Source organism: Pleurodeles waltl, chromosome 11 (genome assembly GCF_031143425.1).
Source record: "Pleurodeles waltl isolate 20211129_DDA chromosome 11, aPleWal1.hap1.20221129, whole genome shotgun sequence".
NCBI lineage: Eukaryota > Metazoa > Chordata > Amphibia > Caudata > Salamandridae > Pleurodeles > Pleurodeles waltl.
In genome coordinates, this window is record NC_090450.1 from 921,194,988 (window position 1) to 921,218,516 (window position 23,529).

The following is a 23,529-nucleotide window of genomic DNA, read 5'->3' on the forward strand; positions in this document are numbered from 1 at the left end:
AGGATTTCTAAAAGTTAGAGTCACTTCAGCTCAGGACACCTTAGGGGCTGTCCTGACTGGCCAGTGACTCCTCCTTGTTGCTTTCTTTGTTCCCTCCAGCCTTGCCGCCAAAAGTGGGGGCCGTGGCCGGAGGGGGCGGGCAACTCCACTAAGCTGGAGTGCCCTGCTGGGCTGTGACAAAGGGGTGAGCCTTTGAGGCTCACCGCCAGGTGTTACAGCTCCTGCCTGGGGGAGGTGTTAGCATCTCCACCCAGTGCAGGCTTTGTTGCTGGCCTCAGAGTGACAAAGGCACTCTCCCCATGGGGCCAGCAACATGTCTCTGGTGTGGCAGGCTGCTGGAACTAGTCAGCCTACACAGACAGTCGGTTAAGTTTCAGGGGGCACCTCTAAGGTGCCCTCTGTGGTGTATTTTACAATAAAATGTACACTGGCATCAGTGTGCATTTATTGTGCTGAGAAGTTTGATACCAAACTTCCCAGTTTTCAGTGTAGCCATTATGGTGCTGTGGAGTTCGTGTTTGACAGACTCCCAGACCATATACTCTTATGGCTACCCTGCACTTACAATGTCTAAGGTTTTGTTTAGACACTGTAGGGGTACCATGCTCATGCACTGGTACCCTCACCTATGGTATAGTGCACCCTGCCTTAGGGCTGTAAGGCCTGCTAGAGGGGTGTCTTACCTATACTGCATAGGCAGTGAGAGGCTGGCATGGCACCCTGAGGGGAGTGCCATGTCGACTTACTCGTTTTGTCCTCACTAGCACACACAAGCTGGCAAGCAGTGTGTCTGTGCTGAGTGAGAGGTCTCCAGGGTGGCATAAGACATGCTGCAGCCCTTAGAGACCTTCCTTGGCATCAGGGCCCTTGGTACTAGAAGTACCAGTTACAAGGGACTTATCTGGATGCCAGGGTCTGCCAATTGTGGATACAAAAGTACAGGTTAGGGAAAGAACACTGGTGCTGGGGCCTGGTTAGCAGGCCTCAGCACACTTTCAATTGTAAACATAGCATCAGCAAAGGCAAAAAGTCAGGGGGCAACCATGCCAAGGAGGCATTTCCTTACAGTGACTTTGTATGTTTAATCTGCAGATAGACAGAGATTGCAGTGAGGTGAATTTTAACGGAAGAAAAAGCTTGATTTGCTTTTTGTAGGTTTAGTAAGTAACTCACAATGTTTTGTATGGAGGCATCTAACGCGTGTGATTTGATTTGCTTGGCAGTAGAAAACAAACCTTTTCCATTTATTAGCATAACAATACCTTGTTGTCGGTTTTCTTGCCTGTTTAATGACTTCCATACATTTATTTGAAAGGTTTAGATAGCCATATTCTAAGACTTCAGGAGCCAGATTGCTAGGTTGAGCGAAGCTGGATTGGGGTGTCTGATATGTTGTTTGTGTTGTGTTAACAGAGCTGGTCTGTTTGGGAGTTTGATGTGAGGTACTACTGAGAAGTCCAACAGTGTGGTGTACCACGGTTGGCGAGCCCACGCTGATGCTAGGAGTATTAGTTTGAGTTTGTTTTGACTCAGTTTGTTGACTAGGAAAGGAATGAGTGGGAGAGGGGGAAAAGCGTAAGCAAATATCCCTGACCAATTGATCCATTGAGCATTGCCCTTGGACTGAGGGTGTGGGTACCTGGATGCGAAGTTATGGCATTTAGCGTTTTGCTTTGTTGCAAACAGATTTATGTCTGGTGGCCCCCAGCAGTGAAGTAATCCTGTAGAATCTGGGGATGTATTTCCCACTCGTGAGTTTGCTGGTGAGCCGACTGAGATTGTCGGCTAACTGACTGTGAATGCCTGGTATTTATTGCGCTATCAGACGAATGTTGTTGTGAATTGCCCAATGCCAAATCTTTTGTGCTAGGAGGCATAGTTGTGACGAGTGTACCCCCCCCCCATTTGTTTAGATAGTACATTGTTGTCATATTGTCTGTTTTGACAAGAATGTGTTTGTGGACTAGAAGGGGTTGAAAAGCTTTTAGTGCTAGGGAGACCGCTAGTAGTTCTAAGTGATTTATGTGTAGTTTTTGATGATTGTCCCATTGACCTTGTATATTGTGATTGTTGAGGTGTGCTCTCCACCCAATCATGGAAGCGTCTGTTGTAATAATAGCGTGAGGCACAGGGTCTTGAAATGGCCACCCTTTGTTTAAATTTACAGGGTTCCACCATTGAAGCAAAGAGTGTGTTTGGCGGTCTATCAACACTAGATCTTGAAGTTGATCCTGTGCCTGCGTCCATTGTTTTGCTAGGCACTGTTGTAAGGGCCGCATGTGTAGCCATGCGTTTGGGACAATAGCGATGCATGAGGACATCATGCCTAGTAGTTTCATCACAAACCTGACTGTGTACTGGTGGTTGGGTTGTATGCTTGACACTATATTTTGAAACGATTGAAATCTTTGTGGGCTTGGAGTGGCAATTGCTCTTTGCATGTTGAGTGTGGCTCACAAGTATTGTTGTATTTGGGATGGTTGCAAGTGAGATTTTTGGTAATTTATAGAAAACCCTGGTTTGTGTAGAGTATCTATTACATATTGCGTGTGACTGACACTGGTGTTGAGTGTTGGCTTTTATTAGCCAATCGTCGAGATATGGGAATACGTGCATGTGAGGTCTCCTTATATGAGCTGCTACTACAGCGAGGCATTTTGTAAATACTCTGGGCGCTGTTGTTATCCCGAAGGGCAATACTTTGAATTGGTAATGTTTGCCCTGTATGACAAATCGGAGGTATTTCCTGTGAGATGGATGGATATGTGGAAATACGTATCCTTTAAATCCAGTGTTGCCATGTATTCTTCCTGTTTTAGAAAGGGAACTACATCTTGTAGTGTGACCATGTGGATATGATCTGATTTGATGAAGAGGTTTAACGTCCTGAGATCTAAAATTGGTCTTAGTGTTTTGTCTTTTTTGGGAATAAGGAAATATAGGGAGTAAATCCCTGTTCCTTTTTGATGGTGTGGTACTAGTTCTATGGCTTGTTTTGTTAATAGTGCTTGCACCTCTATTTGTAGTAGGTCTAGATGTTGTGCTGAGAGTTTGTGCGTCCTTGGGGGAACATCTGGAGGGAAATGTGTGAACTCTATGCAGTAACCATGTTGGATAATTGATAGAACCCATGTGTCCGTGGTTATGTCTGACCAATGTTTGTGGTATTTTGTTAATCTTCCCCCTACCGGTGATGTGTGTTGGGGAAGTGTGACATTGAAGTCACTGCTTGTTACCGGGGGCCTGCTTGGCAGGCTGAAATTGTCCCCTTGCTCTTGGGATTGTCCCCTGAATGAACCACGAAACCCCCTTCTCTGGTACTGTGACTGGTAGGTGGGTTTTGTTTGGGAGGCGGATGGCTCTGAGGGTTGCTGTCTAAACCCTCCCCTAAGCTGTGGCTTCCTAAATGATCCCCTATACTGGGAAGAGTAGAGCGCGCCCATGGCTTTGGCCGTGTCTTTGTCCTCCTTCATTTTTTCAATGGCAGTGTCCACCTCCGGCCCAAATAGTTGCTACTGGCTGAACGGCATGTTTCACACTGCTTGCTGTATTTCAGGTTTGAAACCAGAACTGCGTAGCCATGCATGCCTCCTGATGGTAACTGCTGTGTTTACAGTTCTTGCTGCTGTATCGGAAGAGTCCAGTGCAGAATGGATTTGGTTGTTGGAGATGGCTTGTCCTTCCTCAACCACCTGTTGAGCCCGTTTTTGATATTCTTTTGGTAAATGCTGAATAATATCATGTATTTCGTCCCAATGGGCTCAGTCGTAACGGGCGAGGAGGGCCTGTGAATGGGCGATACTCCATTGGTTGGCTCCTTGCGACGCCACTCTCTTCCCCGCTCCGTCAAATTTGCGGCTTCCTTTATCAGGAGGTGGTGCATCTCCTGATGATTGCGAATTTGCCCGCTTTCTTGCAGCTTCCACTACTACAGAGTCCGGAGGGAGCTGCTGTGTAATGAACACAGGGTCCGATGGTAGTGGTTTATATTTTTTTCTCCACCCGCGGTGTGATGGCCCTTCCCTTGACCGGCTCTTGGAAGACTTGTTGTGCATGCTTAAGCATGCCTGGTAGCATGGGCAGGCTTTGATATGACGCATACGTGGACACCAGGGTACTGAAAAGAAAGTCATCCTCCAATTACTCTGAGTGCATAGTGACAATATGGAATGTCACAGCCCTGGCTAGTACTTGTGTATAGGATGTGCTATCCTCTGGAGGAGATGGCTTTGAGGGATAGCACTCAGGACTGTTGTCTGAAACCGGTGGGTCGTAGAGGTCCCAGGGATCTGCATCGTCATGTGTTTGCACAGTATGTGTGGGTGACTGTGCAGTTGGGGTGCCAAATGGTGACTTTGCCCTTGGCGAATGTGGAGGCGATATTTCTGTCGAGAAATGTGGAGGTGGTGATTTTTCTCTAGCCACCTTTGCTCTTGGCTGCTCAGTTTCAGTCTCTGTCTGAAAAGCCAATTTCCTTTTAAATTTAAGAGGATGGATAGTTTGAATTTTTCCAGTATCCTTCTGATTTGTAACCCTGGTTGACTTTGATCAAACTCCTCCACATCCAGCTCCTGCTCAAACCTGTGCCTCTCTAAGTTGCTTGGAGGGCCCATGTTTTTCTGCGTAAGAAGTCTTTTTCGGCACCGAAGCCGGCTTTTTCGGCACCGAAATACCCATGGTCACGGTAGGTCTCTGCTCCAAAAGGCTCTTTCGGGGTTTGATGGTTTAGACCAGTCGATGTCTACTTTTTTCGACGCCGGTTTCTCGACTTGGAAGACCTCGGCACGATCTTGGCCTTTTTCGGTGCCGAAGATGTTACTTGGTCACCGCTTTTCTTGTGGGTCGAGCCATGGCCTTCAGGCAGTGGCGTCCTGAGGCCTTCTGTTTTTTTGACTGACTTTGGGGTTGGGTCGGGGCAGGCGTACTCACTTTTTGGCCAGCTGTCAGTGGTCGGTCTCCGGAGTCATCCGATTCCGAACCCTGGATAGAGATAGCCATCTCTTCCTCCACGACGTCGAGGTGTTGTGTCGATTACGATGCCATCTGTAAGCACCTCGCTCGACGATCTCTCAGGGTCTTCTTCGACCGAAAAGCCTTACACTCCTCACAGGTATCCTCTCTGTGCTCCAGTGACAAACACAGATTACAGACCCGATGCTGGTCTGTATAAGGGTACTTGACGCGTCATATCGGACAGAAACAGAAGGGGGTCCAGTCCATGAGGCTTCGACGGCGGGTTTGGTCGGGCCGACCAGGCCTCGGCTGGGTGCGGAAGCGCCGAAGCGGTTGTCTTGTCGGTGCCGATGTATCTATAAGAAACCGGTCCGAACGCAACAATACCGATGGATTTTCGCTGATTTTTTTTTTTAACTTTCCCGATTCGAATCACAGAGCGAAGAAGAACACGTCCGAACCCCGATGGCGGAAAGAAAACAATCTAATATGGGGGTCAAAGCCCATGCGAAATGGAGCCGAAAGGGAGGAGAAAAACAACTTGTAACACTCCGAGCCCAACACTAGATGGCAGGAACAGTACACAGCATGTGTATCTACAGCTACACATGCCATCGAACATATATATATATATATATATATATATATATATATATATATATATATATATACACACACACACACACACACACACACACATATACATATACACACACACACACGCGACCATTCGCACAGGAGTGATACAAAGTCTGGTGGTGTCTCAACCCTATTGATATAGCTAGTTTTCTAAGATCTGTGATAAACTCTGTACCACTGTCAGTGCCGATTTATACTGGACAACCCTCTCTCCTAAAAATCCTGTTGAAAAAAAAATCACCACATTCAAGGATCTCACAACAACAAGCCACATGTCTGGCATTTCCAAATAATAATACATTAAAATTAAAGCCAAACTCCCCTCCAACAACAAGAGAAAATGGACCACGAAAGTCTATGGATACTTTTTGCCATAGTCCTTTTAGTAAGTGCAGCGGAATCAGAGGAGTTTCCCTCACCACGTGGCTCATCACTACAAACACATGCCATGGACTTCCTTATGTACGTTTCTATCTCCCCATCCATATCCTGGACACCAAATCTAAGAGTGGACCTTCCTCTTCATGGTGGACATATCACCCGGCCCCTAAAAGGGGGCCTTCAATTTGTTACATAAACCAGTTGACACAAAATAGACTTTCTCTCCTCAAGATACATGTTTCAACTGATAATTCCTTCCAGGCTGACTTGTATTAATTAATTCCTGAAATCTCATGTCAAACCCTAGACTACTCACTAACCAAACACTATCACTTTTCCTACAGCTCTATCCTTGGACAACTCTCACAACCATTCCTCCCATGTCAATGCACCCATACACCTCGTGGAAATCCACCACCATCCAGTGGTCTGTCTCAAAATCATCCTCACCCTCTGCTGGAAGCAAAGGCTCCCATTCTTTCCTTACAAGTCCCCTGACTGCGTCAGCACTGCCAATAATCCATGCATACTCTAGCAGATCAAATTCTTAAACTTTACAGCACTAATAATGCACTTGTTGAGGTCAGAAAATGCTTGCTGGCAGTCAAACCACTTAGACCCCGTCTCATTTTTCATCAGAACCCTCAACAGCAATGCATGAGCAGAAAAGCGATCAACACAGTTAGCACAGCACTCAGATAAGCCAAGGAATGAGCAAACTTGATCCTGGTCTTCAACTGCCTCCAGCAATTTCTTCTTAGACTGGATTCCCTCACTAATCCCAGTGTGCCCCAGATAGTCCAAGTCTGCTACAACAAACGTGCATCGGTCTGCACTAACCCTGAAAATGGCAACAACTTTCCCCATCCTGCTGAAGGATATTCTAGCCTAGCACCAACATCTTCAAAGTACTCCAGACACAAGGAATGCACGTGGACAGAGGAAAGCATCAGGCACCATGACAGATGGAAGGAAAGAGGGCACATCTCACGGAACAGCACGACAGACGAAGAGAGAAGGAACTAGTGACATATAAAACGCTGCAGACTACAACACAGCTCCCTTTGCATACCAGGAAAACAAACATAACATTCATAGAAAAAGCATGACAACAACCGACTCGAAATGAAAGACTCAGGGCCTGATTTACGCGTTACTCCGTCATTGATGTAACGTAAAAACAGGTCCGTCAAATTCTAAATCAGGCCCTAAATAACAAAATCCTTAAAATTAACAGGTTTCTTAGCTTCCTATGTGCTTTTACGACTGGAAAACTTGAAGATCTGACAGTTGTGTTCTGAATGGAGATTTGTAGATCTTAATCAGCCAGCTCATCCTCCTGCATTAGGACTTCCCAGCAACACTCCTGTCACTTTATTGTTAGCATGAAACACATTAGCAACAAATCACGCTTGTAACCTAAATCATAAATGTTATTTTAAGACATCACTTGCTGGTTGTTGATCTTAACCACTCAATTTCAGTTCCATCAGTGCCATCATCCAGTTTGACTCATGATGTTCCTACTTGAACAACACGACCACCTGTTAGCAACATGTTTGGAAGACTTGATCCTTACAATACCAGATCGTGGCACTCTCCCCTTAGTATTATGCCAAAACATGCTCTTGGGTTGTTTAATTTCAGCATTCTTGCATACTCGATCATGCTTTTTTGGATTCAACTCGTTTGTTGCACATTTGCCTAGGCCAAGTTGGACACAATTCATAACGAGGAATGTGATGCTATAACAGAGCAAATAGGTAAAATCCCATAGTGGAATCTTTCCACAGAAACACTTTTGCAGTGTCTAGTTGCAATGATTAAACAATAACTTTATTGATCTTCCCACCATGCCATTACTGGAAGGTGAGTACAGGGGAACCTTGTGTAATACCACTCTGAAGACGGAACACACTCGGACAGATAAGAATTGCTCAGCATTGTCAGGAATAGTGGAAAAAGAAGATATTCCCTAAAATAAGAATCAGACAAGAATTCAATGTCTACTTCTGTGGTAGGTTTTCTTAGGAATGTACACTCAACCCATTTAGAGTACTGTCCTTAAGGTGGTCCACAGGAATTATGTGGCAGGAGAAAGCCTCATTATGCAGCATGGTTGAGTAAATTATTTGGCAAGAAAAGCCAAATTATGTGGCATAATGCAGCACATTTTGTAATTGTATTTCTTAATTATTTTGTCATTTTTAAACTTGGTAACAATGTCAGGCCATTGCTTGTACCTCAGTACCATTTTAATACCAAGTATAGCAAAAAGCAACAAAAAGGTGACAAGCCTAGCATTGCAAAGGGCCTTTCACAGCACGGCAACACGTCTGCATTTTTACTAACTTTCAAACCGTTTGAGCTACAAACAAAAAACTTTTTGGGGGTTAAAATCTACAGATAATGCAGCATGTGATAGATTACGTGGCAATGCAGCTAATCTACGATTATGCAAAAATTGCTGCGGCCGCACAATCACACAATTCCAGTGGCCCTGCCTTAAGGGCCATAATAAACTGTCAGTGCCAGGGAAGTCGAGAAAATTCCAGCGATAAATGTTGCCACAGATCATCTAGATAAGCATTGGAAGTAAAAAAGGGCATTACAGGTTTTTCATACTCTTGTAAGCAGAGGAACAATCAGAACACAGTAACAAAATTACTCATTAACTTGTCTATATAGAGAGGCCAATACGTTTCCCTCTCTGGATTTTTTGTGCTCGTCTTTCCTAGGAGTGCTATGTTGGCAGCTTTAATAATACTGAACATGTAGCTTTCATTTGAAGCTTAAAGGTCTAGTGACACCGTAAGTGAAGGTAAGTCTCTTTTGTCTTTAGTAAATATGCGGCCTGTTATTCTTTAGACATGAGCCTTTGTGTTGCTTCAATGCCTGTTGACCTGGGGAGATGTGTGGCCAAGCTTCACTCAGAATTGATGAAGTGCATTCCTGTGGCTCTTGGAAGAAGTGTGGTCTACTGTCACTCATGTGAATGAAGTGTGGCCTCTTCGGCTGTAGGTGCCAGGTGTGCAGCCTCTGTCGCCCTTGGGCGATGTGTAGCAGAGTGTCACTCAAATGAAGAAGTGCGGTCTTGGGGCTCTTGGAAGAAGTATGGCTCAATGTCGCAGATGAATGAAGTGTGGCCACTTCCACTGTAGCAGTGTGTGCTGCACCGTTGTGATGCCTCGTTGTAGGAAGTTGGCTCTGTATGCACTATTTCAAAGTAAGGAATAGTATGCACAGAGTCCAAGGGTTCCCCTTAGGAGGTAAGATAGTGGCAAAAAGAGATAATACTAATGCTCTATTTTGTGGTAGTGTGGTCGAGAAGTAGGCTTATCAAAGGAGTAGTGTTAAGCATTTGTTGTACATACACACAGGCAATAAATGAGGAACACGCACTCAAAGACAAATCCAGCCAATAGGTTTTGTTATAGAAAAATATCTCTTCTTAGTTTATTTTAAGAACCACAGGTTCAAATTCTACATGTAATATCTCATTTGAAAGGTATTGCCGGTAAGTACTTTAGGAACTTTGAATCATTACATTAGCATGTATACTTTTTACATAAAACACAATAAGCTGTTTTAAAAGTGGACACAGTGCAATTTTCACAGTTCCTGGGGGAGGTAAGTTTTTGTTAGTTTTGTCAGGTAAGTAAATCACTTACAAGTCTCAGGTTTGGGTCCAAGGTAGCCCACCGTTGGGGGTTCTCAGAGCAACCCCAAAGTTACCACACCAGCAGCTCAGGGCCGGTCAGGTGCAGAGGTCAAAGAGGTGCCCAAAACACATAGGCTTCAATGGAGAGAAGGGGGTGCCCCGGTTCCGGTCTGCCAGCAGGTAAGTACCCGCGTCTTCGGAGGGCAGACCAGGGGGGTTTTGTAGGGCACCTGGGGGGACACAAGTCAGCACAAAAAGTACACCCTCAGCAGCGCGGGGCGGCCGGGTGCAGTGTGCAAACACGCGTCGGGTTTTCAATGAGGTTCAATGAGAGATCAAGGGATCTCTTCAGCGTCGCAGGCAGGCAAGGGGGGGGGGGGGCTCCTCGGGGTAGCCACCACCTGGGCAAGGGTGAGGGCCTCCTGGGGGTCACTCCTGCACAGGAGTTCCATTCCTTTAGGTGCTGGGGGCTGCGGGTGCAGGGTCTTTTCCAGCCGTAGGGAAATGGAGTCCAGGCAGTCGCGGTCAGGGGGACCCTCGGGATTCCCTCTGCAGGCGTCGCTGTGGGGGCTCAGGGGGGACAACTTTGGTTACTCACGGTCTCGGAGTCGCCAGAGGGTCCTCCCTGAGGTGTTGGTTCTCCACCAGTCGAGTCGGGGTCGCCGGGTGCAGTGTTGCAAGTCTCACGCTTAAGGGGTCTTTAAGTCTGCTCCTTGAAACAAAGTTGCAGTTCTTTTGGAGCAGGGCCGCTGTCCTCGGGAGTTCCTTTGTTTTGCTTGAAGCAGGGCAGTCCTCTGAGGATTCAGAGGTCGCTGGTCCTTTGGAAAGCGTCGCTGGAGCAGGGTTCTTTGGAAGGCAGGAGACAGGCCGGTAGGACTGGGGCCAAAGCAGTTGGTGTCTTCTGTTCTTCCTCTGCAGGGGTTTTTCAGCTCAGCAGTCTTCTTCTTGTAGGTTTCAGGAATCTAAATTCTTAGGTTCAGGGAAGCCCTTCAATACTAAATTTAAGGGCGGGATTAGGTCTGGGGGGTTAGTAGCCAATGGCTACTAGCCCTGAGGGTGGGTACACCCTCTTTGTGCCTCCTCCCAAGGGGAGGGGGTCACATCCCTAATCCTATTGGGGAATCCTCCATCTGCAAGATGGAGGATTTCTAAAAGTTAGAGTCACTTCAGCTCAGGACACCTTAGGGGCTGTCCTGACTGGCCAGTGACTCCTCCTTGTTATTCTCATTATCTCCTCCGGTCTTGCCGCCAAAAGTGGGGCCGTGGCCGGAAGGGGGCGGGCAACTCCACTAGCTGGAGTGCCCTGCGGTGCTGGAACAAAGGGGGTAAGCCTTTGAGGCTCACCGCCAGGTGTTACAGCTCCTGCCTGGGGGAGGTGATAGCATCTCCACCCAGTGCAGGCTTTGTTACTGGCCTCAGAGTGACAAAGGCACTCTCCCCGTGGGGCCAGCAACATGTCTTGGTTGTGGCAGGCTGCTGGAACTAGTCAGCCTACACAGATAGTCGGTTAAGGTTTCAGGGGGCACCTCTAAGGTGCCCTCTGGGGTGTATTTCACAATAAAATGTACACTGGCATCAGTGTGCATTTATTGTGCTGAGAAGTTTGATACCAAACTTCCTAGTTTTCAGTGTAGCCATTATGGTGCTGTGGAGTCCGTGTTTGACAGACTCCCAGACCATATACTCTTATGGCTACCCTGTACTTACAATGTCTAAGGTTTGGCTTAGACACTGTAGGGGCACAGCACTCATGCACTGGTGCCCTCACCTATGGTATAGTGCACCCTGCCTTAGGGCTGTAAGGCCTACTAGAGGGGTGACTTATCTATACTGCATAGGCAGTGTGAGGTTGGCATGGCACCCTGAGGGGAGTGCCATGTCGACTTACTCGTTTTGTTCTCACCAGCACACACAAGCTGGCAAGCAGTGTGTCTGTGCTGAGTGAGGGGTCCCCAGGGTGGCATAAGATATGCTGCAGCCCTTAGAGACCTTCCCTGGCATCAGGGCCCTTGGTACCAGGGGTACCAGCTACAAGGGACTTACCTGGATGCCAGGGTGTGCCAATTGTGGAATCAAAAGTACAGGTTAGGGAAAGAACACTGGTGCTGGGGCCTGGTTAGCAGGCCTCAGCACACTTTCAATTCAAAACATAGCATCAGCAAAGGCAGAAAGTCAGGGGGTAACCATGCCAAGGAGGCATTTCCTTACACTCGTCAGCAGCGGTCCCTGGGGGTATCTTGGTGCACACTGTGCCAGTGGTTCCTAAACCCTCCCCCCCCCCCCCCACCCCACACACACACACCTCCACCCAAGGTGCTAATGCCTGCTATGGGACAGACGGAGGGATTCAGCTGTGAGTAGCCTGAACAGATGGTGTGCGTCCACATCTACTTATCTCTGCCTCAAAGACTCCACACCCTGCAGGCTTCAGTTTCCCACCAAAGAGACAGGCTTTAAGTCTCTCATCGTGCAGGGCACATTTGACATTTATGTTGCCATGCACTTGCCTTTGGGTTTTCAACTAGGCTTGTTTAGCTGATGTTGGATCTTACTTCTTCTTAGTTAGCTCCTTCCAGCAGCAGATAGGCAACTCAGTCATACCTGAATGAAGAGATCCTCACTCCTCGCCACCAGCCCTCTTCTCTGACACAATCTCATCAATTTTGACATTTATATGCCCATCATCTACTTTCCTTAAATGACAAGTGTCTAGTTGGTGATTTAGCTCAAACTGTACACTACATAACAAAACATATTCCATAAGAATTAATGAGGAAGATGGGATGGCAACGTCTCCCTCCATGGCTCAGTCAAGTTTGCACCTCTGCTATGAGTCAAACGCCCCCCTGGCAACATGTCCTTCAAGATCCTGATGTTTCACCTCAGCACAGAGACCAATCACTGCCTCTGCTGAAAGGGCACTGTGAAATGGTAATAGACCCCAGAGGGTAGCGGGAAAGGACACCCAAAGTGAACAACCCTATTCAACAAGCCTTTGCAATAATGCAATTGGTCTTGCATTTGCTCCACTTAGAGCTATTAGGGTTGTAGAGTCCTAACCAGACTTTTATTGCCACATAAAATGAAAAGTAATACAGTTTTACATAAACAAGCCGTCTTAAAGTGCCACTCCATGAGTGTGAAGGAGCACACAAAATGAAACAGAAGCTTTAATCGGCAAATGTGCAGCGATATCGCGCTGCATAGGAAATAAAAAGAAAAGGTAGTTGGCCGGTGCACTCAACAAGGGCTAAACACAGGAAAAAGCATGACGTATGCATGCCTTTCACAAATAAAATCAAGCGATTTTTATGGTTTAAATCTCTTATTGATTTATTGATTTGTAGAGCAGGAACAATACAGTAAACCTACCTACAACCACCGGCCGGTGGGACAACAGATAACTTGGGGAAAGGGAGGGAGTTGAGGGAGGGTGCTGAACCTACGTCACGGAAGGTACCTGTAAAGAAATGGCTCCCTGTTGCAGTTACCCCCCCACTTTTTGCCTGATACTGACTTGACTGAAGTGTGCTGGGACCCTGCTAACCAGGCCCCAGCACCAGTGTTCTTTCACCCAAAATGTACCGTTGTCTCCACAATTGGCATAACCCTGGCACCCAGGTAAGTCCCTTGTAACTGGTACCCCTGGTACCAAGGGCCCTGATGCCAGGGAAGGTCTCTAAGGGCTGCAGCATGTCTTATGCCACCCTAGGGACCTCTCACTCAGCACAGACACACTGCTTGCCAGCTTGTGGGTGCTGGTGGGGAGAAAATGACTAAGTCGACATGGCACTCCCCTCAGAGTGCCATGCCAACCTCACACTGCCTGTGGCATAGGTAAGTCACCCCTCTAGCAGGCCTCACAGCCCTAAGGCAGGGTGCACTATACCACAGGTGAGGGCATAGGTGCATGAGCACTATGCCCCTACAGTGTCTAAGCAAAACCTTAGACATTGTAAGTGCAGGGTAGCCAGAAGAGTATATGATCTGGGAGTGTCAAAAACGAACTCCACAGCTCCATAATGGCTACACTGAATACTGGGAAGTTTGGTATCAAACTTCTCAGAATAATAAACCCACACTGATGCCAGTGTTGGATTTATAACAAAATGCACACAGATGGCATCTTAGAGATGTCCCTTGTATTTTACCCAATTGTTCAGTGCAGGACTGACTGGTCTGTGCCAGCCTGCTGCTGAGAGACTAGTTTCTGACCCCCTGTGGTGAGAGCCTTTGTCCTCTCTGGGGCCAGAAACAAAAGCCTGCTCTGGGTGGAGGTGCTTCACACCTCCCCCCTGCAGGAACTGTAACACCTAGCAGTGAGCCTCAAAGGCTCAGGCTTCGTGTTACAATGCCCCAGGGCACTCCAGCTAGTGGTGATGCCCGCCCCCTGGACACAGCCCCCACTTTTGGCGGCAAGTCCAGGAGATAATGAGAAAAACAAGGAGGAGTCACCCACCAGTCAGGACAGCCCTTAAGGTGTCCTGAGCTGAGGTGACCCCTGCCTTTAGAAATCCTCCATCTTGATTTTGGAGGATTCCCCCAATAGGAATAGGGATGTGCCCCCCTCCCCTCAGGGAGGAGGCTCAAGGAGGGTGTAGCCACCCTCAAGGTCAGTAGCCATTGGCTACTGCCCCCCAGACCTAAACACACCCCTATATTGAGTATTTAGGGGCAACCCTGAACCCAGGAAATCAGATTCCTTCAACCTGAAGAAACAAGAAGGACTGCTGACCTACAAGCCTGCAGAGGAGGAGGAAGACCGGCCTGTCTCCAACTTCAAAAACCTGCAACCAGCGACGCATCCGACAGGGACCAGCGACCTCTGAAGCACCAGAGGACTGCCCTGGACTAAAGGACCAAGAAACTCCCGTGAACAGCGGCCCTGTTCAAAACCAGCTACTTCTTTGCAACAAAGAAGCAACTTCCAAAGACTACACGTTTCCCACCAGAAGAGTGAGACTTCTCACTCTGCACCCGACGCCCCCGGTTCGTGATTCAGAGAACCAACACCTCAGGGAGGACTCCCCAGCGACTGCGAGCCCGTGAGTAACCAGAGACGACCCCCCTGAGCCCCGACAGCGACGCCTGCAGCGAGAATCCAGAGGCTCCCCCTGACCGCGACTGCCTGTAACAAGGGACCCGACGCCTGGAACCAGCACTGCACCCGCAGTCCCCAGGACCTGAAGGAACCGAACCTCAGTGCATGAGTGACCCCCAGACGACCCTCTGCCTAGCCCAGGTGGTGGCTGTCCCGAGAAGCCCCCCCCTGTGCAACCTGCCCCTGGGTCCCTCCATTGTTTCCTATCTAAAACCCGACACCTGCTTTGCACACTGCACCCGGCTGCCCCTGTGCCGCTGAGAGTGTGGTTTGTGTGCCTACTTGTGTCCCCGCCAGTGCTCTACAAAACCCCCCTGGTCTGCCCCACGAGGACGCAGGTACTTACCTGCTGGCAGACTGGAAGCGGAGCACCCCTGTTCTCCATAGGCACCTATGTGTTTTGGGCACCTCTTTGACCTCTGCACCTGACCGGCCCTGAGCTTCTGGAGTGGTAACTTTGGGGTTGCCTTGAACCCCTAACGGTGGGCTGCCTATGCCCCAGAATTGAGACTTGTAAATGTTTTACTTACTTCCTAATCTAACCTTTACTTACCTCCCCTAGGAACTGTTGATTTTTGCACTGTGTCCACTTTGAAAATAGCTTATTACCATTTTTACAAAGACTGTATATGATATTGCTTTTGTTCAAAGTTCCTAAAGTATGTAAGTGAAGTACCTTGCTTTTAAAGTGTTTAATGTAAATCTTGAACCTGTGGTTCTTAAAATAAACTAAGAAAAGGTATTTTTCAATATAAAAACCTATTGGCCTGGAATAAGTCTGAGTGTGTGTGTTCCTCATTTATTGCCTGTGTGTGTACAACAAATGCTTAACACTACCCTCTGATAAGCCTACTGCTCGAACACACTACCACAAAATAGAGCATTAGAATGATCTAATTTTGCCATTATCTTACCTCTAACGGGAACCCTTGGACTCTGTGCACACTATTACTTACTTTGAAATAGTATGTACAGAGCCAACTTCCTACACTATCGCTATAAACTGAACTCTAACGACTGCTTTAAGGGTCTTAATGTTTATTTCAGGAGTATCGTTCACAGCCAGGAAGTGACTGACCGTATCTCTAATTTCCGCCAGCGTGTCCTTGTATGTTAGAAGCCTTGGGTTGAGATGCCATTGTCGTCTATTTGGTTTGTAGGCAGGCAGTGTGAAAGAAAGTGAAAGTGGGGAGTGGTCTGAGATTGAGGCCACTCCAATGGCAGAGCAAGGGTGATAATGCGTGGTGAGGTGAGGAAGAGACCTATACGGGCATATGTCTGGTGAGTGGTGGGGAAGAAAGAATATGCTCCATCTGTTGGGTGGTGTCGGCGGCAGATGTCCGTCACCCCCCCACCCCCCCTCCACACCAGTCCTGGAAGCCCGGTGTAAAAGAGCCCGTCTAACCATATCTCTGAGCAGACCTGTCTAGATGGGGATCTGGTGGCAAGTTAAAATTTCCACTCACCACAATATCTTCGACCGGTGTCACCAGGACCCTACCCACTGCGTCCCTTACAAAGTCTTCTTGGTGCTCATTTGGTCCGTATACATTAGCTATCATCAGGTTGTGCCCCTGAATGTCAATTTGCAGCGAAAGGAGCATCCCAGGGATCTCAGCCTGCACTCGGGTCACCCTCCCCAGGAAGTTCGTGGCCAACAAGATCGTCACTGCCACCGTCATCCAGGACCCGGTGAGTGAAATTGTCGGTCAAACCAGCACGTCCTCGTCTTTTTCCAGTCCTGACAGAGTAAGTGTGTTTCCTGCAGTAGACATATGTCGCACTGCAGGTCTCTAAGCTGTAACTGGAGAGCTGGCCTCTTCACCGGAGCGCTAAGGCCTCTCACACTGACGGATGTCGCAACACTGTACGTCGTCTCAACGTGTCAAGCGTGTGGTGGTTTCCACCCGTGTGTTCAGAAGCAGTAGAGTAAGAAGCAAGTGTCCCCCGTAGGATAGTGTAGGAAGGTAGGGTCAAAGGAACATTTACCTCAGGGTAAACTGCTAACAACGTTCCCCACCTGGGAACAATCTTCAGCAACGTTTGGGGTCGGTGCGTGTACATCAGTCCGTCGAAAGTTCAACCGCTGCTCCGATGACGTAGAGCTTTGCCAACCGGATATCGCACTCCTTTAGATCTGTGGCTGTGTCATAGATCGGGCACTCGCTGAGGCCATTCAGGGGGAGCCAGCCTAGGGGGTCGTGTGATGTCTCACAGGATGGCATATTCATTTCAATGGTCTGGGCCCATTTCCGACACACTATCCTGGCTGCGTAGACTTCTGATTAATGCCGCCCTCTTGGTCTCTTGGCCTTTGAGGGTTTTAAGTCAGCGGTTGGTAGTTTTCAGACGGTTCTTGTCTGAGATCGGGTGCCGCCTTCTGAGCCAGATCCTCAAGATTCTGTGGCATCCCCTCCAGTTTCTGAGCTTCTTCTAAGGTGCAGATACTACGGAGTTCATTTTGCCATATGAGGAGTAATCTGAAGGGATGGCCCCACTTGTACCTGATGCCATCCTTCCTGAGGAGGTCAGTCACTGGCCGAAGCAGCCTGCGTCGCTGTAAGGTTATGATTGAGAAATCCTGGTACAGACCGACCCGATGGCCCTCAAACTCAATGGATGTGGTATCACGAACTGCCGCCATAATAACCTCTCTCTGTTTATAGTAGTGTAAACAAGTTAGTATGTCTTGAGCCTGTCCCGGTGCTCTGGCAGGCCTGCCAGCCCTATGCATTCTATCAAGCACAATGTCCTGCTCCTTCAGGGCCGGCGCCACATGACGAAAGAGGTGCACTACAAAGTCCTCCAGAGATCATACCACTGCCTGTGCCGGTATCCCTTTTATCCGAATGTTAGAGCGGCCTGATCTGTTCTTTAGATCCTCTATTTGGTATTGCAAGTTGAAAGACAAGCTACACAGCAGCTCATGCTGTGTAACATGTCTAAAAAAAACATTCATGAAACCAATAGATGTCTGAGACGAAACCGGTTGGCTTTGTCAATGTTCATTCCTGGAATTGGCCCCAGACTTTGTAGGACGTGAGCAGGGACATATGCCTTCTCGTCAAGAAAGCAATTGCCAGAACTTTTTTGGGGTAAACTGTGGTTTGTAGCTGTGAAGCGCATTCAGTTCCATTAGGAATTCTCATGACTGGGGATTTGGAGGTTGGAGAGGATTTGGTAAATGGTACGATTTTCCTGTGACCTCTGCTCTCCTCAGCAAAGCCACAGCACCTGTTAATGAGAAGTAACCTATTTGGAATGTTTGAGTCTCTGAACCGAGACACACAGTTGGATTGCACCAGCGTCTCGTCATAGAAAAGTGTAAGTGTACATTTTCATCAGTTGCCCATGTTTATACAAATTAAAATGTACACCCACTACACATAGCAAATTGCAGAAAAGGAATTAGCATGAATCGTGTACCTAGTAGTAGCAGCACAACTCTCCAAAATGTTATGCTAACCTCAAATAGTCAATCGTCTGGTTAGATATGTAAATACAAAATCCAAACCAGCGACACAGGAGGGAAATTCTGGGGAGAGAAAAAAAAAAAAAAAAAACACACATACTTTCACACACAATGTAACAGGCAAACAAAGAGCCTTCCCATGCCGCTGGAGACACCTTGAAGGGCAGGAGTTTTTCATATGACAAAGAATCTCAAGTCTCTCTTTTTTGTGCTTTTTACACCCTACCCCTCCCTCAGCAGAGGAAAAAAACAACTCCAGAACAGCAGCAACATAGCCTCCAGTCCAAAAAAAGTGTTCACGCTGAACCCAATGGCTTAGTTAAAACCAAGACACTGGGGGTGGGGAGGGAGGGGTGGGAGGAGAGAAGATGGAGGAGATTTACAGGCTGCTTGAAGAATGTAAGCTAAGTCCAGCTATGCACTGTCAGCACCAGGGAGGAAAGAAGACATCTTGCAGGCACATTGAAAGAATGCAGAGTGTCTTATTTAAAAAAAGTAAAAAATAAAGAGAATACGAGGACGTGGTTAGTTTAAATAAAGTACCATCGGAAGCATCCAGCTGCCGCAGTAGGAAGGAGATTGGTACCAAAGCAGTATTTGGCCCAAAGCAGTGGTGTAACAAAACTGGAGGGGGCTCCTTCCAAAGAACATGGAGGGGGGGGGCCCCCCCAGACTCACTCAGGCAGGGTGCTGTGCTGAGAGGGGCCCTGGAGCTCAGGGCACCCACACTGCAGGGTCCTGTGTTACTCCACTGGACCAAGGTCAATCTTCACGGCATGACGGCAGAGGTGAGTAGGGGGAGCTGACCACCAAAAAGACATGTGGGAGCCAGCCACTGATAAGTAATGTGACATAAGGGGCATGTGGGAGTCAGCCAATGATAAGTCAAGGTAAGTAAGAGGTAGGCTCTAAGCCACCAAAAGATTATGCAAGCACAGCACAAGTGCTGTGAATACGAAACCTAAAAAATACATTTTGGCAATAGTAAAATTGCAATTTAAGAAAAGTAGGTTTGGTAACCCCTATAAGGATTATTGCTTTATTGGAAATGATAAATTCGAAGATGTGAAATCTTACGATTATTTATAGAAGATTTTTATGAGCAACTTACTGGATAAGGATCACATAGTGCAGAATTCCTCTACTGCAACTGCACAGGCAAATGGATTATGAGCTTTCACAACATTGTTGGTTACAGACACTTTGACCATCTGTTATCGGTATGTAAAGAAAAAGTTCACCATCCTTTTTATAAGCTTTGTAAATTATTGAGATTACAAAATGTGATGTTTTAAACAAATTAGGTCAGATTGTAAAGAAAAGTTGTAATTTAAGTACATTAGTGGCAGTACAATTAGTACATAAAGAGTGCATACGCACAAGGCCTAGCACCCAAGATTCATTTGGGGTGATCAGATAATTTTAAATGAAGGAAGCTCCAAGTTATTTAAACGCATAAAGAAATTGTCAAAGGACAGAATAAAAAGCACGTATTTTACACAACTTTATTTCTGCTTTGAAGTAATTTAACTTAAAGCAGTTAACTATTTTCTAGAGGTCAGCTGGTCAGTTTAAAAGCCTAATACAGGAGTCTGGGAGGATGAGTTTTATCAAGGATTCTGAATTTTGTATGAAGAGTAAATTTTATCCAACTACCTCTTCTTGTATGTCCTAAAAAATACCTATTATGGAATATTGATCATGGAGCCCAGCGTTACATGATTTTAGTTCAATTGAAGATGTTATCTTTGCATTGTATAACAGCAGCATGACGAAACCCACACATAAAGGAAAGAGTGTGATTTCTGCCATAACGGCAAACAGGATATGGACCGTGTATTATTTGTTTGCTTAGCTTCGAACCAACAATGGCGTACCTATGAGACCTTTATTTGTTAAATATAATGTACATTTGGTGGTAGAATTCTGTACTTTGAAATCTCAGCCAGTAAATGTAATGCTTTCATATAGATTACATATTGTAAAAGTTTCCTAAAGTTATTTTAGAATGTCTCCGATCTTTTACGTTTCAGTAATTGAGCAAGTAAATGAGATTTTTGTATATTGAATGTACAAAATTTGGAATTTAAAGTGCCTTTCCACTTTCCCAACACCACCAATACATTGATCTCTATTTTGTAAACAGATTAATTTTAATCCAAAAGATAAATAACCTATTACTTATTCTTTAATCTATGCCAATTAATCCTCATCCTAGCACAACTATGTTTCATTATATTTGTTTTCATGTCAGTAACCTAATCCTAAAATGCTCCCTTAATTGCAATTTATTTATATTGCCTCTCCATCCAACCCTCAGTGCTATATCTAACCCTTAAATGCTTGCATTTACTTTTGATTTAAAAATATCGATTATGCTTGATCTAACACTAACCATAAAATGAATCCCAATTATTAATAAATGCAATTTCAGGATAAATATTATCCATGATGATGGACCATAGCATAATGAAGATGTAAATGTGGCACACTTAGATTTATTGTGAGAAAGTGTATCTTATATGGCAATCCTAAAACGCTGACATGAATCCAGCCCTCCTGGACCTATGTTAAACACTTCTACTCCAAGTCAACTTGTTCAGGTTTACATAATCATTCAGAGTATGAAAGAAATATTGGAACTATTCAAGTTACATATAAATTAACATACTGCACTTTGCTTAAATGTCATCCAACTCATTACTAGATGGAACTTTTAAGACCTCATTTCAAATTAGGATACATACATTTAACAATCTCATACCTGAGGCTTAACATTAAAGGAGGTTTGCTCATGCTTCGATGTCTCATGTTGAACATATTTATTAACTAAATCTGTGACAAAGTCCTCAATATCAGTATGATATTGCCTGGGAAAAAAAAAACATACAAAATTAGAGGATGAGTAATACACATTGTTAATTTATCAGAAAACTAGACTGCTTGCTGATTATGTGTTAAGGTATTTTTTCAGCCATGCCGATTGTGCTTACTTGTAGGAGGTTCCATTAAATAGAAGCCCATTCAGACTGAAAACACTTTCAGGACGTCTTCTACCTTTGGAAAACTACAAATGTTTTATTTTACACTGAAGGCGGCAGTACGGCAACACTCAATGTCTTAAAATACCAAACAGGTTTCTGAACCCTGATAACGGTAAGAAAAAAAAAGGGTGTCACCGTTGCTGTCTTTCTGAAATGGCTAGGAAAAACCCAGGGTCTCCGTGAAAGAGCCTAATTTGACAATCGTTTTACTCCACCTCTGTCCCACTATCATGACAAATCTAGTTCTTTTCTTCCCCTTAACAACCAGATTTTTATTCCATTTTTCCTTTCATCCCACATCTTACTTCTGATATTTATCGGCGTCCTCCAGTCCTCTAGAGCACATCATCTTCAACATCATGTTTTACACATGCCACGCTTCTGCTTTTCCTCTGCCTTTTATTAATCAATCTCTGCTCTGTATATGAACCCATCGCTATGGCGTCCCCATTTCTACTTTTCTTCTCTCTATTCCTATCTTTCTTTCCCATCCACTCCCACCTACCAACTGGTCTGCAATGAAGAGAAGCCACAAAATGAACTCAAAAGTTGCCAACTGTCTTAAAATTCAATCTTTCTAGATCGATGAGTTCTAAGGACATTTCCAAATATATTTAGCTATACCACCTTCAGTGTTCATCCACTACACAACACCGGTTTCTGGGGCATCCAATTACAGAGAGAAATAGCTAAAGAATTTGCCGCCCACAATGGGTTTGAGATGCAGTTGAGGTGATGTGGCAACCTGTTCTGCAGCACAACAATACATTCTTGGGGAACAAGTAACAAAAAGATTACTATAAGAGTAGTTGTGCAGCTAAAGAATTTGGGCTTAACATGCTGTTCGTTATACTGTCATCTACTGGCTAGGTCCGGAATTATCTTTTTTTTATTTTATTTCTATTTCTTTGAGTAGGTGTGTTTGACGACCATTTAGTAGCTTGTCCCTCCTATACTGACATCAAATGCAAAATTACTCCTACAGATAAAGTTTTCTTTTGCAGATTGAATCAATCTTGATTCACATGCTGTGCATAAATTGTGTAGCTGTGTCAACTTTCTCTTGGGAAAAAGGCTTTATATTTACAAATGAGTGCTTTAGTAATTTGTCTAACCTGTGGGGGCTCGAAAAATCTACTCAACCACTCACTATGGCGAGTTTAATTTTATAAGGTTGAGCTATTTTTAGATTCCACTCAACCCTTCTGGCAATTGGACAAAGAATAGGTGTTCTGTTCAGTCAGAAAAAGAATTAGCAATTAAGATGCCTTTAACCGCTTCCGTGCCGCGGAAGCGATGCTTACGTCCTGTGGCACAGTGCTCCTGTGCCGCAGACGTAACCATTACATCCTCGGCCTGGACGGAGCGCTAGCGCTCCCTCCATGGGGTTCCTCCCCACCCCCCCAAAGCAGGGATGGAAGGGGAAGCCCTTACCCTTCCACACCCCCCCCCATGACATCAGCGCGCGATCGCGCGCGGACATCATTACACAGTGCAGGTCGCACTGGAAGCCATTTGCTTCCAGTGCGCGATCGGAGAAACATGGTGAGTTTCTCCTCCGGCGGGTGGGGGGTTGTAAACAAAGAGGCACCGGGGGAAAGGAAAGGTTTTCCTTTCCCCTGATCGGGCAGCATGAATGCCCACTACACGCCAGGGATTTTATTTTTGTTTATTGTGGCAATGTTTTGTGTTGGGGAGCAGACAATTGGGCAAGGGTCGCTCCCATTTGGGGGGACATGTTTGTGTGGCCATTTCTGCCCCCCTTGGGGGCAGATCGGCCTAATATTTTTAGGCTGATCTTCCCCCAAGGTAGGCAGAAACCACTAGACGCCAGGGATTTTATTTTTTCATTATTTATGCTGTGTTTTGTGTTGGGGAGCAGCACCTTGGGCAAGGGTCGCCCACCTTTGGGGGCACGTGTACCAAGGCCATTTCCGCCCCACCTTGGGGACAGATCGGCCTATTATTTTTAGGCAGAAACCACTAGAACGCCAAGGATTTTTTAAATATGTTTATTTATGTGGGGGGGGGGGGGGGGTCGCCTTAGGCTAAGCCTAGGCATTGAACTGTTGGCCATTTCTGCCCCCAAGGTGGGCAGAAGCCACTTAGGGATAGTGTGTGTTAGTGGATGGGGGGGGGGGTGGCCCCCTTGGGCAAGGGTCACCCCCTTTTGGAGGCACGTGTACCAAGGCCATTTCTGCCCCCCTTGGGGGCAGATGGGCCTATTTATTTTAGGCCCATTGTCCCCAAGGGGGGCAGAAGCCACTTAGACACCAGG

At 46.3% G+C, this 23,529-nt stretch overlaps 1 protein-coding gene across 2 annotated transcripts in view; it reads right to left on the reverse strand.

Moving 5' to 3' along the window:
• ZCCHC8 (zinc finger CCHC-type containing 8) overlaps positions 1–23,529 on the reverse strand; it is a 233,637-nt gene that overhangs the window by 163,772 nt on the left and 46,336 nt on the right. For both annotated transcript variants that reach the window (XM_069214952.1, XM_069214953.1), the window contains exon 4: positions 20,972–21,077. In XM_069214952.1, coding sequence (XP_069071053.1) covers positions 20,972–21,077 — 106 coding nt within the window. The remainder of the gene's footprint in view (positions 1–20,971; positions 21,078–23,529) is intronic.